Source organism: Tenebrio molitor, chromosome 1 (genome assembly GCF_963966145.1).
Source record: "Tenebrio molitor chromosome 1, icTenMoli1.1, whole genome shotgun sequence".
Taxonomy (NCBI): domain Eukaryota; kingdom Metazoa; phylum Arthropoda; class Insecta; order Coleoptera; family Tenebrionidae; genus Tenebrio; species Tenebrio molitor.
This window is the reverse complement of record NC_091046.1, coordinates 7,250,786-7,265,299: the sequence shown is the minus strand read 5'-3', so window position 1 is coordinate 7,265,299 and position 14,514 is coordinate 7,250,786. Positions and strand designations below refer to the sequence as shown.

Here is a 14,514-nt window from a genome sequence, read left to right as displayed (position 1 = left end):
GAGCAAATGTTCGTCGAAATAGTGTGTGCGCATGCGCAGAGGGCGGGGACGCTTAGGGCGCGATAAAGTTGCGTCATTTGATTTGAATTATATAATGGATTGCAAAAGCCGGTCCTTTCCACTTCATGCTACCGTAATCGATTAAGATTATCGATATTGGAATTTTGTACAACGGAACTAGGCTTACACAACGTACGACAGCAAAGCGTGCAGTCTAACTTTTTTTGTAAGTGTCACACTTTCTATTCCAGAGTTCCGTTCCAAACATGTCTTCGGTAAGATTCGAAGTTCGAAGTCGTTCAGTGTTATGTTTGGCCTTGATTGAGTTCGATTACAAATGAGAGAAATTACGATGGACGTCGAATAAAAAAATAAAACATTGTTAATACCTACGAGTCACGAAAAGAAAAGTATGCACAGGTAACCAACAACGTGAGATTACAAGAGATTTTTTTATGGTTAAACTATCATCTAATGCTAATAGGTATGTTTTTTATAGTCATGAGAAACCTTGCACTTTTAGATTTATTTAATACCTGTTAAACCTTTCTATAATCTTAACAAGATGGATTTTGCATCGTTAGATATCCTGTCTTCTCAGTAACTGGATAAGTAAAGCTTAAAATGAAGTTTAAATCTTAGCAACATTTGTGTTTTGTTTACATTTTAATTGTTGTATTAACGGTCCAAAGGAGCTGAAACTTTTATCGTTTAGTTTCCACTTTTTTCTAAATAATTCATGCGGTGGTAATTTGGTAGGGATTTGTAACAACAAAGAATGGTTCCATTAAATTGAAATTTGCATGGTTGAATTACCATCCTTCAACCAACTTATTCGAACTATGGTAGATACTTTAGAACGTGCGATTAGGTATAATGCGAAGAAAAAAAAAATGATTTTTTTGCATCACATAAACACAATAAATATTCATATTTACTACTTACTAGCCTAAAATTGTAAAAAACTGTAACAAAATATTTTAGAAATCTCTGTATTAGAAGTAAAAACTACGTTATGATGTTTTATTGTTTTAAAAAATTCACCTTTTCTGCAAAAATAATGCCTTTGAAAAAGCAAATGGGTGTACTAAGTGTGTAACATTATTTTTGTTATTAACAGTAAAAATTAAAAAAAATCGAAAGCTATTCAAAAGATTGCTTCAAGATTTAGAACACCTAAAAATGATAAAATTGTTTGTATGAACGAAACGAATTGTAAAAAACATCGTGTTTACGAAAGCTGTTGTGAATTAATTCCTTTCGCAAATGACGGGAGATGAATAATGAAATAACAAAGAAATGAATTTTATCATTATCGCTGACGATCTATGCATCGGTTTGACCACACACGCCACCAGCCTCAAGACAGTTCTCGAAGCCAGAGTTGCATAAAAAAACTGTAACCGTGAGTGTGGAGCATATTTTTTGAGGATATTCACTTTCATTTCTCAAATCCTGGAAGAAACGAACATTGAAAAGGAACGCCCAGTTATTAGTTTTATCACAAAATAAAAGTGCTTTGATATTTTGATTAATAAAAGTTATCATTATGTAAAATCTGCATCATTACTGAGCAACAAAAGTACTTCGTTATATTTTATTCCTTATCCAGTATACACTTACCCTCTCTCTAAATTAGTCCTTTTACATTTGTGTAAAAAATTAAAATAATTTTGTATAAAACTCTGAGTCCTAAAACTGAACATATGTATTTCTTAAGTACCTACCTAACTACATACTTACAAATCTAACAAAGCTACATTACAAAGACAGAATGGTGACCTAATCTGCATTAAAAATTGAGCCGCAGTGAAATTATCACAACTTATTTTCCCACCGGAAGCAATAATAAATTTCGTTATTGTCTGAATTTTCCGAATAAATCCTTATTAAGTAAATGCACACCTACGCAGTATTTTCCATTTATGATTAGGTATTGGATAGATATGTCGAGAACCCAGTGAATCCACTCCTCTTTAATTCTTATCAATTACGACATCGTGCAAGCAGTATAAGCTCCGCTCTGATGATTAATTTAAAGCCAAAGCTAGTAAAGAGTACAAAAGCAAATATTTATTAAGTATTCGGAAGTATGACACCCCAGGCTTCAGTTTGAGTACAATTTTTGCGACTGATCTGGATTATCACTTTCGAATTAGATGCTGTCGTAATCTGGAGGCATTTTTTTCGTCTTAATCTCAACAACTTTCCAGAACTTCTCAGGTCCGTGGTAGATTTGGCTGCAAACCGGGTCCTCGCGCATCGACTTGCGCCACTTACGCAAAAGCGGAAATTGATCGGCGCCGAACGGTAACTGTTGCCCATAAGCTATGGCTATTGTTCCTGCTCGTTCAGCCCAAGGCCATAACATGTAATCGACCTGATACAGTTATAACGTGTGATTAGGTGAAGGGGCGTTTCAACGAAACGTTACCATTGCAGGCTTGTCGCCTCCGAAATATGCGGTTCCTCTGGCTGACAGCTCCGTTTCGAAGATGTCCAAGTGGGGCGTGAACTCCTTGGCCCAATCTTCCACAGATTTGTCTCCTTGTTTCGAAACGCACTTGTAGAATGTCCCGGTGAGAGGGCTTATTTTCTGAATCAGTTCTTGGTCCCGTTTTTTGGCCTCGGGGTCCTTCGGATAGAGGGGATTGTCGGGATATTTCTCGTCGAGGTAGTCGGATATGTCGAGGCTTTCAACTAACACTTCCGACCCTGTATCGATCGCCGGCACTTTTCCTAAAAAAATACGAAAAGTACAATAAAAGAAAATTAAAAAACTTTTCAACTGAACAAGACGCTTAAAAAAAGCTTATAATTTTTAAAGTATTGTATTAAATTTGAGTTGGGATAATAGCAAAACCAACATGTCTAGTTTTTTCCTTAAAAAAATTAAATGAAGAAACCGAAATGAAATGTTTAATTTCTAAATTTAACCAATTGGGAGCGCTAGTTTAAACATTGCTGTATTTGACGTTAAATTAGACGTTAAAGGACTTAAATGTTTCTTTGACATCAGCAATATTTGAACTAGAGCTGCCAACTGAATTATGATAGTCATGGCTCATCCGATTTTTTTTCATTCGCACGGTAGGTATATTGTTTTTAAATGAATACCCGATACAATCGACAGTGACCGATGCTGTCATTTATTATTCCGCGAAAAATGTACAGTGGGCCCTAAATAAAGTAGGACAAGTCTTATTAAGAAATTTAGCCAAAATTGAGTTGAGTAAACCGGGGTTACTATAATAAATAAATAAATATTTTCATAGTAACCATAGAAAGGGCAAGCAAATTTACATTAGCGAAAAAACATTGTCCTACTTTTTTTTTCCGCCACTGTATGTTTGATTAGAATTTTTTAAATTTCAATTTAGGTCTATTAATTTAAACAACGTTTTTAATGCACTAAATACCATGAATTACAATCTCTCCATCGTATTAAATCGTGCTACAAAGATTTTTTCTTTAAAACTGTTGCAGGATTTTCAAAAACTTTAAATTTATTTGTTCATTATTAACCACTGGTAAAAAATTAAAAATAATTTACCTCTCACTAACAAAAATGGAGAAACGGAACTTCTTACATGTACAAAAAATAAGTATTTTATATACCATCATAGCGATGTTATTTTATTACTCAAGCGAATTTTAAATGATACAGGAAACAAGATGGTTCTAAAAAGACTATCAACAGGAATAATAATTTACTCTTTTCGTGGACCTTTCAATCAGCAATGGTTCACTTTTTTTAAACGGGAACGTATATTTTTTTCATTGATTATGGTAGATCTTTTTTTTTCTGAACTAATGCAACAAGGTTTTGGTTTTTTTTTTTTGGTAAAAAATGAACTAATGACTAAACCTAAAAAATAAAAAGTGTAAAACCTTAAATTTTGTTAAACAGTTAAAAACAAATCGAAAATGCAATCTCTGTCATAGTTATTGCAAATCACTTAATAATGACCACAGCTTCGGGATCCTGATCTAGTCATAAATAATAAACAATACTCTGCAATATTTTTAAAATTTTATTTTTGTATGCTGAGAAATCTTTGGTGTTTAGAAAATATTTCGATTTTACCACTTATAATTTCAGCAACAGGAATAGTACGGTTGGCTTCAAAAAAAACGGGAACTGTCAGAAAAAGTTCTGTCAGATTTTATTAAATTTTTATAGCCTTTTAGAATTTAGGTTAAAAAACTGCACTTAAGTGTCAGAAATACTATTGTCAAACAGGCACAAATTGACATAAATTGACAAATTAAATTTTCAGTTCACATTAGGTCAAATTTCATTTCCCGGTTTTTTTTTGAAGCCAACTGTACGGCAATCTCTTTTTAAAAATTTAAAAATTTTGGACTTAGAGAACACATTGGTAGTTGAAATTCAAAAAAGTATATTATTATACTCATGTCATATCGTGAGGAAATTCCTTAACATTGACACAGAACATAAAACACAAAAAACTCAAAATGTGGAGGCGAGACGCCGGTAATTATGTTGATAAGCACTGCACTATTACTTGATAGTATTATCCGTAATAGTGTATATACTCCGGTAAAATTGCCGTGTCGCCGGGTGGTGGAGGGTTTTTAAACAAAACAGTGTGACAGGAAAATGTTTACATTTTTTTGTAAAGTTCTATTTGCATAAAAATACCATAAAACAAAAATTCCTCATCGCAAGTTTGTTAATTTTTTATTTCGAATTTTAAATCTTGTCTCATAAACGGAATTAGTTTGCATCTTTTAAATTATAAATGTGTTTACAACTTAAAAAAATATATTTACAATAAAACATTTATAAATAAAATATATACGTTGAATCCTAGCTTTCTTAATGTGTTTACGTAATCTTGTCTTAATTAAAAGTACAAATTAATTAATGGTTTTCTGCACAAAATATCTGCTCAAAACGCACCATGGAGAATAATTGCTCCACTTGAAAAAGCATAATCAATTAATTGATTGGTTAATTAATATTTTAATTGTTTTCTTAATTAGAAAGTTGTATTAATTTTATTACGTTAAGGGCCAGTTTCACCAACGCCAATCAAAGTTAACTGTAGGTTAAAATATAGGTACGAAAAAAAATTGTTATAACTAGAGTAACGAAACATTTTAACCTACAGTTAACTTTAACTGGCGTTCGCGTTGGTGAAACTGGCCCTAAATAAAATAACTGCTTATGGGGCGTATTCTGTAATTTTTAAAGGGGCGTTAAAATTTTGGCGCCCTATTGAAATTTCAAGCCCTGATTGATCATTGCTATGACAACTTAATTTAACGGGCTTTAAAACTTAGCGAAGCAGTTATAGAATACGTCGCATTAAGAATTATATGTTTTTGTAGTTGCCTTTTTAAAAATAAAAATGTATCTGTTTTTTATCCTCGCATTTGAATCAGCTCCTTTCCATCAATATCTTTAATTTAAGAATAACTTTGTAGAATGTTATTTAAGACAAGAGGCGGGCAATTTTTGTTTTTATATACACCGACGCCAGACCTCAATAGACCTTTACATTTATAAGAGATGGAGAATATGCACACACAGTATGCACAGTAGATTTACGTTTTATTCACTCTTTTCAGTATCCAGTCGCTATATCACCATCTTTGTTGTCTCACAGTGACGTCACTGTGCGACAAAGAACATTCTTATTTGTAAAGGTCTATTGATTTTCATTAGAAGTTGAGCCGGGTGTACAAGACCATGCTTACAATTTTATAATTTTTAAAGAAATCTTAAAGTGTGATTAATATAACACATTTTTTATTTACTACGTGAATAACTTGATACCTAATCATCTTTTATTTTCTAATTTTCAAAAGCATCTAACCTCAGCGCAAATTTTAAAATGCGACGCCAGAAAAGCGTTCAAAAATCATTCGTATCTGGTACGATAAAAGTAAAAAATCCGGACAAAATTGAGTGTTTATAAATGCGTGTTGTACAGATTTTATTGGCAAAATCTTAAGTGTTATTTTTAATGTGGGATTTTAATCTAACATGCACTCGATGTTAAGAACGACATGATACAGATAATTAAACCGCAAGTCATCTTTTAATCGAGCTAGTTTACTCATGTAAACGTCTATAAATTTAAAAACATATAGCAACAACAAATTCCATCAATGCTTTGGAAAATCTCCTTAAATTTTGCCACATAATAGCAATGAAAGTAAGTACAACAACGTTTTTATCATGATCACATGATCAAGAGACGTCTAGACACTGAAGTACAACTTAGATACGTAATAAATCATAATAAAATTTCAAGTGACATTTCAAATTAAACCTATCTGACCTCTTTGGATGCATTTATATTATTATTTTTTAAACGAAAACTCACCTTCTGGGTGAACTTTGAAGTACCAATCGGGCTTATTGATCAAATTGAGATTAACGGTGTCATATGGGATCTTTTTCGCATTCAAAACCAAACGAACCCTTTGCGCATAAGGGCAGTATTCCATCGAATAGAGACGCAGCTTATCATCTTGCTTGGGGGGCTGCTGTGACCCTAAACCGGCACAAAACCAGAATAAATAAACCAAACCGATAACTGTAAATACATACCGACGGTCAAATGTGGCTCAGGCATGGTTGTTTAACGATAAACGATTACCGAACTTGTGTATACGCCCGTCTGTATAACCGCTAATTAACAAACTCAATAGATTTAGATTAGACACGTTGTAATTATTCAAGGTCGTCACTTTGAATGAACTGAAGAAAATCTTGTCAAGCCATTATTAAACGGACCAATCAATATAGATACCGTCACACCTATCAGAAGTGCGTTCGATCTTCCTTCTCCGTCGGACGGATCAAAAGCGGAAAAACGCATTTTTTTTAAATAAACAAATCCGAAGTAAACATACTCCGGGCAAGTTTGCCATCTTTGAAAAGTTCATGAAACTGTAGAGGTTGTCTAATTTCAGTGCAGCAAACTGTAGTGCAAGTTTTCAGGAGGCTGAAACTGCTGAAAGGGTGGATAATAATTAATTAAAGACGAGTAGTTACAGTGAAATGCAAAAAATGATATTGATTGCCATTTATTCACAATAATGTACAGGTTTTACTCGGTACAAAAGTATAAAATTACGTTCAGTGAAATTATTCTGTCAAATTTCAGCAGTCTGCACTTCTGCAGTGAAATTATCTGCTTTTGCGTGACCTTGCAAAGTGCAACTTCAAATTCTTCATGATCGCGTCCCTCTGGAAGATGACTTCTCTTCTGCAAAACGAAGACAAAAGTGCTGGGCACTGATACATTACGCTTTCTTCACAAACTGAGCCTCTGGACGAATTGCTTCGCATAAATTTAAATTCGCTTTCAGAATCAACTGCAATAAAATACCCACTACAATAATAGTTTATCAATCTTAATAGTCTTACGGCAGAAAAATCCGAAAAAGAGGCACGTCTTGTGGACAGAGTTGATAAAATAAACACCCTTTCCTTTGTCGGCTTTGACGTTGAAATGTGCGACCGCGTTGTTCCTCAGGTGAGGCCAATGCGACAGAAACTCTGAATACTGGGTGGAATACTTCCAATTATCGTAATTTCCGCTCTCGGAAACGATGCTGAAATTGATTCTAGCATTGTCTCAATTAAAATAATCAACAAACTTCCAAGAAACTAACTTACATGGTGGGATTCAAATACTTCATGTTGCTGAAGTCAGCTACAAACTCCCAAGCTTCGTTGGGGTGCGTTTCGGACAAAAATACAGACGCCTGATGTTCGTAATTTTTTATCCTCACAGTGAAGTACAATGCGATTAGCGAAAACACGATTCCGAGGGTGCGTTTGGACTTCCACTGCACTCGAGACATCTTAAATGGGATTGACGGTCTGAAAGTTAGTCTGGGGTATAAATAAAACATCGCTGTTCACCATAATCGACTCATTTTAAATTGAAATGAAATATATTCAAATCTGTACTTACGGGCGACGGCTGCTGCGAATCGAGACTTCTTGTTTATCAAAGTTCCAAACAAGAGGTTAAGATAAACAACGCCTACAAGGGACGCGTATTTTTAGGACGAAAGTTTCACATGTGGTTTGCGAAATCAAGTCGAAATGGAGTATCTGTATAAAAAGATTTATTGTATTTGTGGATTTCCAATAACCGCGTCAATGACCTCTACATTCTAATTACTGCAAATTTTATAAGAAAATTTATATATTGTTGCTTTTAAATTCATCGCAAGATTTCAATTGCATATGAAGTGGATATGTACAAAAAGAAACTGAGATTACTATACTGTTCATCCTTGAAGTTGTTCAAGGTCAGACACGCAACCCTCGCCTAACGTGCACCACGTCCATATTAAAAATTCAACGATAGATTAAAACTAAACTTTAATACACGGTTCTTGGATAAGAATCTGGGAGTTGTAAGGATAAAACGCTGCCTTCAACATATTTATTAGAAATGTTTATAAAGTAAGTGTAATAAAATAGTAATAAAAAAGGAAACAATTCAACACGATATTGCTTAATTCTTAAAGACTTCAGTCGGACGATGACAAAGCTTCTTGGTCATATTCACTGTCGAGGTCCGACTCCTGGTGATACATCATTCCATCGTTAGGGTCGTCACTTTCGTCGTCAGTAATGTCAAGTTGGAGAAACTTCCTCTTCGGCTCTTTCTTTTCGGTGTTGGGAATTTCGTAATGGATATTTCGCATTCGTTTGGTGGTGCCTGTGAGCTGCGACCACTCCAAAGCTTCAGATTTATTTAAAATAACCTGAACCTCTTGGCCTAGCGCGCGATGTCTTCCCAACTCCGCGGGCTTGTGTAACGTGAATTTCAGATTGTAAGTCTTCCCTTCTAGAGTAGTGCTGAAAACATGTGTCACACAAATCATTTCAAATACATTGTGTACAATACCAAAACGTAAATATTCTCTTCTTAATCACGCTGACTTTGTATACTTCCACTCCAATCAAGTTGACCTTGATCTTCACAGTCTTCTCGCTTTGGGACCAAAACACCTCAGGAGTCAAATATTTGGGCTCCCCATCGGGCACTGTTTCAACTGGAGTATTTTCAGATCTAACTGTACTTTTCTCTTCTGAAGTTTTTACTACACCTTCCTGCGTTTTCTGTGGATTTTCTGATATTTTCAGACGAGACACGCCGAGCATCTACGGCATTACTATTACCTATTATCCAAAAAACATGTTCTGACAGTTACCTCCATAAATGCATCCGCATCAAAAATTTCAACATCAAACTCCGACCCTAAAAATTCAACAACAAGAAGTCACAAACGTCATTTACTGACACCCTGCACGTACCGAACTCCTCCAGATGCTCGTTACTGACTTTTTCTGAATCCGTTTCGTCGGAATCTTGTCCCACCTCAACTTCAGACAACTCAAAATCATCAATTCTACCAAAAATCGATTTCGCAAAACCGCAGTCTAGGAGCAACTGGTTGATTAGAACGTTCTTATCGCCGTAACCATCTTTCAACAATACTGAATATTTGATTTTTGTTCTTGTTGGATCACTCTTCTCTTTATCGCAGACTTGGATGTAAAAGGAACGGAAGAAGTCACTGTTTGGTTCGAACATGTATTTGTACAAGACGTCAGTGGCTTCGTTGCTCCACTCTTGGAATGAAGGTGTGATGCCGTGCAAACGACACTGGATGGCTTGAAATGGCAACTTCGTCACGAGTTTACTTGGCAGGGTTTTCAATTTGGCGACGTCTACGACGGCCTCGTCGCCGTAGTCGACATAAAAACACAACGCCTTGTCATCCTCGACGTTGACGAGTGACACTCTGGAGTACATCTCGTCTTTTGGATCTGGCGCCAGGTAGTATCTCCCAACGACGATATTCAAATTCTTATCGAGCAGTTCAGTTTTCACTGCCTTCTGGATGTCCTTTTCTAAATTCTCGAGCCTAAAATCAATTACGAATTATGCAAACGATTGTTGTGGGCGAGTTTTCGCCAGGTGGCAGCACTTACAGGCACTGGAATTTTTGCAAGCGCACGTAAAACTCTTCCGGAGAGACGGCAGCGCTGAGAATTACTTGGTTGACGCCGCCCCCCAAGAAAGACCACTGCGGCTCCATTTCTCTCATTCTCACCGGCTTTTTTACAGTCTGTTTGACGTAACGCGGTAACGTAATGTCGCATCTCATGCACAGCTTATGTAACGACGCTATTTTCATCTTGGACACTTCTACTACTTCAATGCTAGTTAAGAGATGTTTGGTTAAATTAAAGTTGACGAGGTCACAGTCTTTCACTTTCAATGTTTCGACCACGTTGTCGACCCACAAAGTGTTGTCCAATTGCAAATGCACGTCTGCTGTAAGAATCATGTTTTTGTAATCTACGGATTCGAGAGACGTCCGCGTGACACGATACGATCTCCCCGAAAAATATTCGTCCTTGAACGGAGGTACTAAATTGCTCATGTGGACGTCGACAACTGAAAAATGTTCACCAAATTAATTGTTACAATCAAGAAAAATCTATTACTCTGTAGATTTGGAGGAGCTTCGTAGAGGTTTTTTTGCAGAGTCTGTAGAGTAATTCCTGTTGTTAGTTTGACCTCAACAAAAGTGTCATCAGGTATGGTCAGTACATGACACAACATGAATTCTTGGCCACTTGTAGTGTGCTCGCAATGCGCATAAAATTTCCCAATTTTTATATCTCTGGCACGCTTCTTCTCCACTCCTACATCAAAGACCAGAGGTTTCTTCAAATCGTCATTATTTATTTGGCGAACGCATCCGCTCAAATCAACGTGTTCAATCAGCTGGACAGCGTAATGAGTCACATCCTTGACGGTAAGTATTTTAAAAACAATTTTCCCATTTTTTGGGAGGTCCTCCCGTACGTCCACCTCATTGCTCACCAGATGGCGGTTCTTGCACAACGGATTTTGACATTTCCCCAACAATTTTAAATTATCGCAAAGATCCACGTTGTTATTAATTTTTTCTTGTTCAGCTTTAGTTCTAAATCCCTGAAATATGACAGTTAAATGATTTCAACAAGTGAGAAAAGCTTTCGCTCACATCTGCGTATTTTTGGTAGCTGGGTGGCAAATCTTTACTCAAGCGATTTAACAAGTTTAGTATTTTGGACATTTGTGCTTCGCACGTTTCGTCAATCATTACAAAGGTTTTGCATTCTAACTTTTCCTACGAAAATAATTTTACTAACGTCGAATGACTATTTTATTTTAACGGCGTACCCCACTCGATTCCCATGGACTTTTGTAGTGCGATGAAAGGGCGCTAAACCGTTTCGTAAATCTTGTCCAAGTGGAAGCAAAAGAGTAGTGGATGAGCCACATTGCGTCACTCACCCACAATAACGAATCAAAAACAAAATCCGTACACAATAAAACTGAAATAATTGAAAATAAACACACAAAAAACTAGTTTTTTGTCTATACCTTTATATTGACCCCCTCTGGTGGAAGCCCACTCGGTCTCGCACGCCTCAATTTCTTCCTTATTTGAACTGTCTGTCAGAGCCATAGAATTTATTCCTTTCTGTAGCAACCACTCCTCAACATCTGCTATTTCAGTGTTATTACAAATAATCAAAGTTTTGTAAACATCAGATTTATTCTTCACTATCCCTAAAAACAGTAACATTCATCATATTGTAGACTTTAACGAAACCTGACAAACCCTCTAGATAAGCTTTCTTCTGATCTGACATTAGAAATTTTATCTCAAACTGAGTGTTGCCATAAAGCGCCGCTTCCAAATAATTCCCGATGCAAACCAACGGCGTGACGTAAATCGACTTGAACAACTCTTTCAAATCTTGCGTCCACTTTTCTGAACTAACAATTAATTGAACGCCAATGTTTTGAACTCTGTTTTGCAACATTTGGTCAACAACAGTTAAAATGTTGGACACAGTTTCTCCTTCTTGATTCAACAAACTGCTCGCGTCTTCGAGCACGAGGTGACACAAACGTTTAAAATTGATGATTCTCGATTTTAAACAGTGCATCAGGGACTCAGGAATCGTGATTAGGATGTCAGTGTTATGCTACAATTTTTGTTATTGCAAAATTTTTTAAAATGTGTCAGCGCACTTACAATGTTTGTGATTGGATAAGTCATGATAAATATTCTTGGTTTGAACTGAATGTTTCTGTACAATTTTTTAATTAAATCGAATATTTCTTCACATTGTTTGCTGTTACGACAAATTATTATGACCAAGGGGCCTTTGTACTTTTCAAGCAAATCATATTTACAACAAGGCTGCGTGCTGAATGTGCAAACAGCAGGAAGATATGACATAGTTTTTCCAGATTTATGACCCCCAATCATAAATACATTCATCTGTCTAAATATTGCAGGCCAAGCAAATGACTGTATTGGCAAGCTGTATTTATAATTGAGTGTCTCCAAAGATGACTGCATATCTTTACTAAAATAGGTATCTGACAAAAGAGTAATTGGCTGAGGAATAGCCTCTCTATAAATAAATTTTTAATTTATGTTTACAAACTGTCACAATATTTTACCCATGGACTAGAGTCCTGAAAAGTGTTTTTCGTTCAAGCTTTGTCAAGTTATCAGGATTGAATGTTATTATTTTAGGTGTTTTTCCTGGATGTTTGGCTGATCTAAATAATGGCAGCAATTTTCTTTCTTTGTAGGTTTTCTTCGTATTATCAGCTTCAAACTTCAAATGAGATGCTGTGCACCAATCAGCACTTTTTGTAAAATGATTGCAACTATCACATTCACAAAATGGTTTTACTCCTAGTTCTTCACTTTCACATTCTGGTTGGTAAACAGGGCTGTATGATACATCTCTTTCAATTTCCTTCGGTTCTGGTTTTTCTTCATCATCACTGCTGTCAAAAGGGTTCTTCTCTGAAGTATCCATTATGGCAATCGCAATAGTACACTATACAAAATGTGCAATCAAAGTTTTCATGTGAGATTTTTTTTTGTTTATAAACTTACAAATGTTTAATCTTTTTTGTAAGATTTTAGAACATGTATCTGTAGTCGACGAAAAAAGTCTTCTGAAACATAAAATGCCTTAATCACTGGAGGATAAATTCACAAAAGATAAATAGGTTTAACATGCTTGATAAAGAACTTGCTCAAGAACAAATTTCAATTTCTAGGGAATTTATAATTTGACAACAGCGCCATATGACATTTTGATAACATAACTATTTACTGTATTTTATATTAAATTTTATATTATATTGTGTAAAATGCTAATAAATATGAACTTAATTAATATACTCAATGAAGTTAACAAGAAAATGTGCGTTAAATTTTTTTCAATCTAAATTAGAGTAACTGATTCAATCAAATTTATTCCTTATCTTTTACCTTTCTTCTATTATGTTGGTGTCCTTGTAGACAAATCACGTGGACTTTTGTCATTTTCATTTTCATATTTCCTAACCTAACAAATCATGTAAACAAAGACAAATCCCAAACAATAATTACATATATTTTTAATATTTAAGGCCAATATGTTTATCATAGCAGAAATGAAGAACGTGACCAGAATCCCACCAGAATTATTCAATTTAAAATTAAACGACGCAATAGCGGGAGAGTTGAACAAGAAATTAGCAAACAAGGTAGGAATATAAGAATTGAACTAAAATAACTAATACCTCGCGATTTTTTCAGGTTGTCCTCAATGTAGGCTTGTGCATAGCTCTTTATGATATTACAAGTCTTCAAGAATCATATATTTTTCCTGGTGATGGAGCATCCCACACAAGGGTCAGCTTCAGATACATTGTATTTCGACCATTTATTGAAGAAATATTAATAGGGAAAATTAGAAGTTGCAGTCAAGAAGGCGTTCACGGTATAAATTTGCATCTGTTTTTTTTTTGCAAATTTATAAAATTATTTTAGTATCTCTTGGCTTCTTTGATGATATTTTAATACCTCCAAGTGCACTGCAGCACCCATCCAAATTTAATGAGACTGAACAGGCATGGGTTTGGGAGTATGACACTGGAGATGGTTGTAAACATGATCTTTTTATGGATGCTGGTGAAACTATCAAGTTTCGTGTGACTGCTGAATTTTTCAATGAAACTTGCCCTACTGGAACCTTGCAAGAAACACAAGATAAAGCAGAGAATAAAGTACCTTACAGCTTGACTGTAAATTATGAAAGTTACAGTCATTCCTGACTTTGCTAATATTTTGTCTTGTAGGGCAGCATAAATGAGCCAGGTCTAGGACTCTTAACATGGTGGGATAGTTAGTGAAGAGCAATATAAGGTAACTGTTTTGTATATTTATTAAAATAATGCAATAATTAATTGTTTTTTTTTTATTATAAAAAATTTTAAATATAGAAATCAACTTTAAAAAAAAAATTAATTATGTTTTGTTGTTGTTTACTGAAAGATTATTTTCAACAGATGAAAAAATACATTATTAGGGATAGTTATTTTTGACAGTTTTCTTTAAATATTATTTTGAAAGATCCCAGTTAAATTATGC

The 14,514-nt window shown here is 35.0% G+C and overlaps 4 protein-coding genes and 1 long non-coding RNA gene across 6 annotated transcripts; 2 read left to right on the top strand and 3 right to left on the bottom strand.

The window, feature by feature from the left end:
* Window positions 1-50: 50 nt before the first annotated feature.
* Window positions 51-514, top strand: LOC138141540 (uncharacterized). The gene is made up of 2 exons (XR_011163181.1): window positions 51-192; window positions 252-514. It is a non-coding gene; the product is annotated as an uncharacterized lncRNA (long non-coding RNA).
* A 1,069-nt stretch (window positions 515-1,583) lies between these two features.
* LOC138141530 (pyrimidodiazepine synthase-like) lies at window positions 1,584-6,802 on the bottom strand. Its single transcript, XM_069062265.1, has 4 exons — window positions 6,587-6,802; window positions 6,360-6,530; window positions 2,435-2,739; window positions 1,584-2,380 (listed from the first exon to the last, which is right to left on the bottom strand). The coding sequence occupies exons 1-4, from the start codon at window positions 6,609-6,611 to the stop codon at window positions 2,156-2,158; spliced, it is 726 nt and encodes a 241-aa protein (XP_068918366.1). The 5' UTR covers window positions 6,612-6,802; the 3' UTR covers window positions 1,584-2,155.
* Window positions 6,803-7,049: 247 nt separating this feature from the next.
* Window positions 7,050-8,136, bottom strand: LOC138141535 (uncharacterized). 2 transcript variants are annotated; one of them, XM_069062272.1, is made up of 4 exons: window positions 7,962-8,136; window positions 7,661-7,879; window positions 7,409-7,608; window positions 7,050-7,356 (listed from the first exon to the last, which is right to left on the bottom strand). In XM_069062272.1, the coding sequence occupies exons 2-4, from the start codon at window positions 7,846-7,848 to the stop codon at window positions 7,169-7,171; spliced, it is 576 nt and encodes a 191-aa protein (XP_068918373.1). In that variant the 5' UTR covers window positions 7,849-7,879; window positions 7,962-8,136; the 3' UTR covers window positions 7,050-7,168. The 2 variants fall into 2 exon arrangements, with proteins under 2 accessions (XP_068918373.1, XP_068918372.1); XM_069062271.1 differs by having other exon boundaries at window positions 7,661-7,867; window positions 7,962-8,135.
* Window positions 8,137-8,427: 291 nt separating this feature from the next.
* Window positions 8,428-13,182, bottom strand: LOC138141513 (putative ATP-dependent RNA helicase TDRD12). Its single transcript, XM_069062238.1, has 13 exons — window positions 12,991-13,182; window positions 12,543-12,931; window positions 12,109-12,493; window positions 11,689-12,058; window positions 11,448-11,636; window positions 11,244-11,398; window positions 11,065-11,190; window positions 10,520-11,012; window positions 10,001-10,469; window positions 9,320-9,933; window positions 9,217-9,263; window positions 8,910-9,166; window positions 8,428-8,860 (listed from the first exon to the last, which is right to left on the bottom strand). The coding sequence occupies exons 2-13, from the start codon at window positions 12,908-12,910 to the stop codon at window positions 8,530-8,532; spliced, it is 3,804 nt and encodes a 1,267-aa protein (XP_068918339.1). The 5' UTR covers window positions 12,911-12,931; window positions 12,991-13,182; the 3' UTR covers window positions 8,428-8,529.
* Window positions 13,183-13,425: 243 nt separating this feature from the next.
* Window positions 13,426-14,461, top strand: Polr3H (RNA polymerase III subunit H). The gene is made up of 4 exons (XM_069062267.1): window positions 13,426-13,628; window positions 13,681-13,864; window positions 13,915-14,168; window positions 14,223-14,461. Exons 1-4 carry the CDS (start codon window positions 13,518-13,520, stop codon window positions 14,271-14,273), a joined length of 600 nt encoding a protein of 199 aa, XP_068918368.1. The 5' UTR covers window positions 13,426-13,517; the 3' UTR covers window positions 14,274-14,461.
* Window positions 14,462-14,514: the final 53 nt, after the last annotated feature.

Coding starts and splice junctions, on each gene's coding strand:
- LOC138141513 (XM_069062238.1), bottom strand. CDS start 12,910: ATGGATACTTCAGAGAAGAACCCTTTTGACAGCAGTGATGATGAAGAA. Junction 11,637..11,688: donor GAAGAAAGCTTATCTAGAGG/GTTTGTCAGGTT, acceptor TACTGTTTTTAG/GGATAGTGAAGAATAAATCT. Junction 9,934..10,000: donor TTGCAAAAATTCCAGTGCCT/GTAAGTGCTGCC, acceptor AATTGATTTTAG/GCTCGAGAATTTAGAAAAGG.
- LOC138141530 (XM_069062265.1), bottom strand. CDS start 6,611: ATGCCTGAGCCACATTTGACCGTCG. Junction 6,531..6,586: donor TGAGCCACATTTGACCGTCG/GTATGTATTTAC, acceptor GTGCCGGTTTAG/GGTCACAGCAGCCCCCCAAG. Junction 2,740..6,359: donor CTTCAAAGTTCACCCAGAAG/GTGAGTTTTCGT, acceptor GTATTTTTTTAG/GAAAAGTGCCGGCGATCGAT.
- LOC138141535 (XM_069062272.1), bottom strand. CDS start 7,848: ATGTCTCGAGTGCAGTGGAAGTCCAAACGCACCCTCGGAATCGTGTTT. Junction 7,609..7,660: donor AAGTATTTGAATCCCACCAT/GTAAGTTAGTTT, acceptor AGACAATGCTAG/AATCAATTTCAGCATCGTTT. Junction 7,357..7,408: donor CTTTTTCGGATTTTTCTGCC/GTAAGACTATTA, acceptor ATTTTATTGCAG/TTGATTCTGAAAGCGAATTT.
- Polr3H (XM_069062267.1), top strand. CDS start 13,518: ATGTTTATCATAGCAGAAATGAAGAACGTGACCAGAATCCCACCAGAA. Junction 13,865..13,914: donor CAGTCAAGAAGGCGTTCACG/GTATAAATTTGC, acceptor AAATTATTTTAG/TATCTCTTGGCTTCTTTGAT. Junction 14,169..14,222: donor AAGTACCTTACAGCTTGACT/GTAAATTATGAA, acceptor TTTGTCTTGTAG/GGCAGCATAAATGAGCCAGG.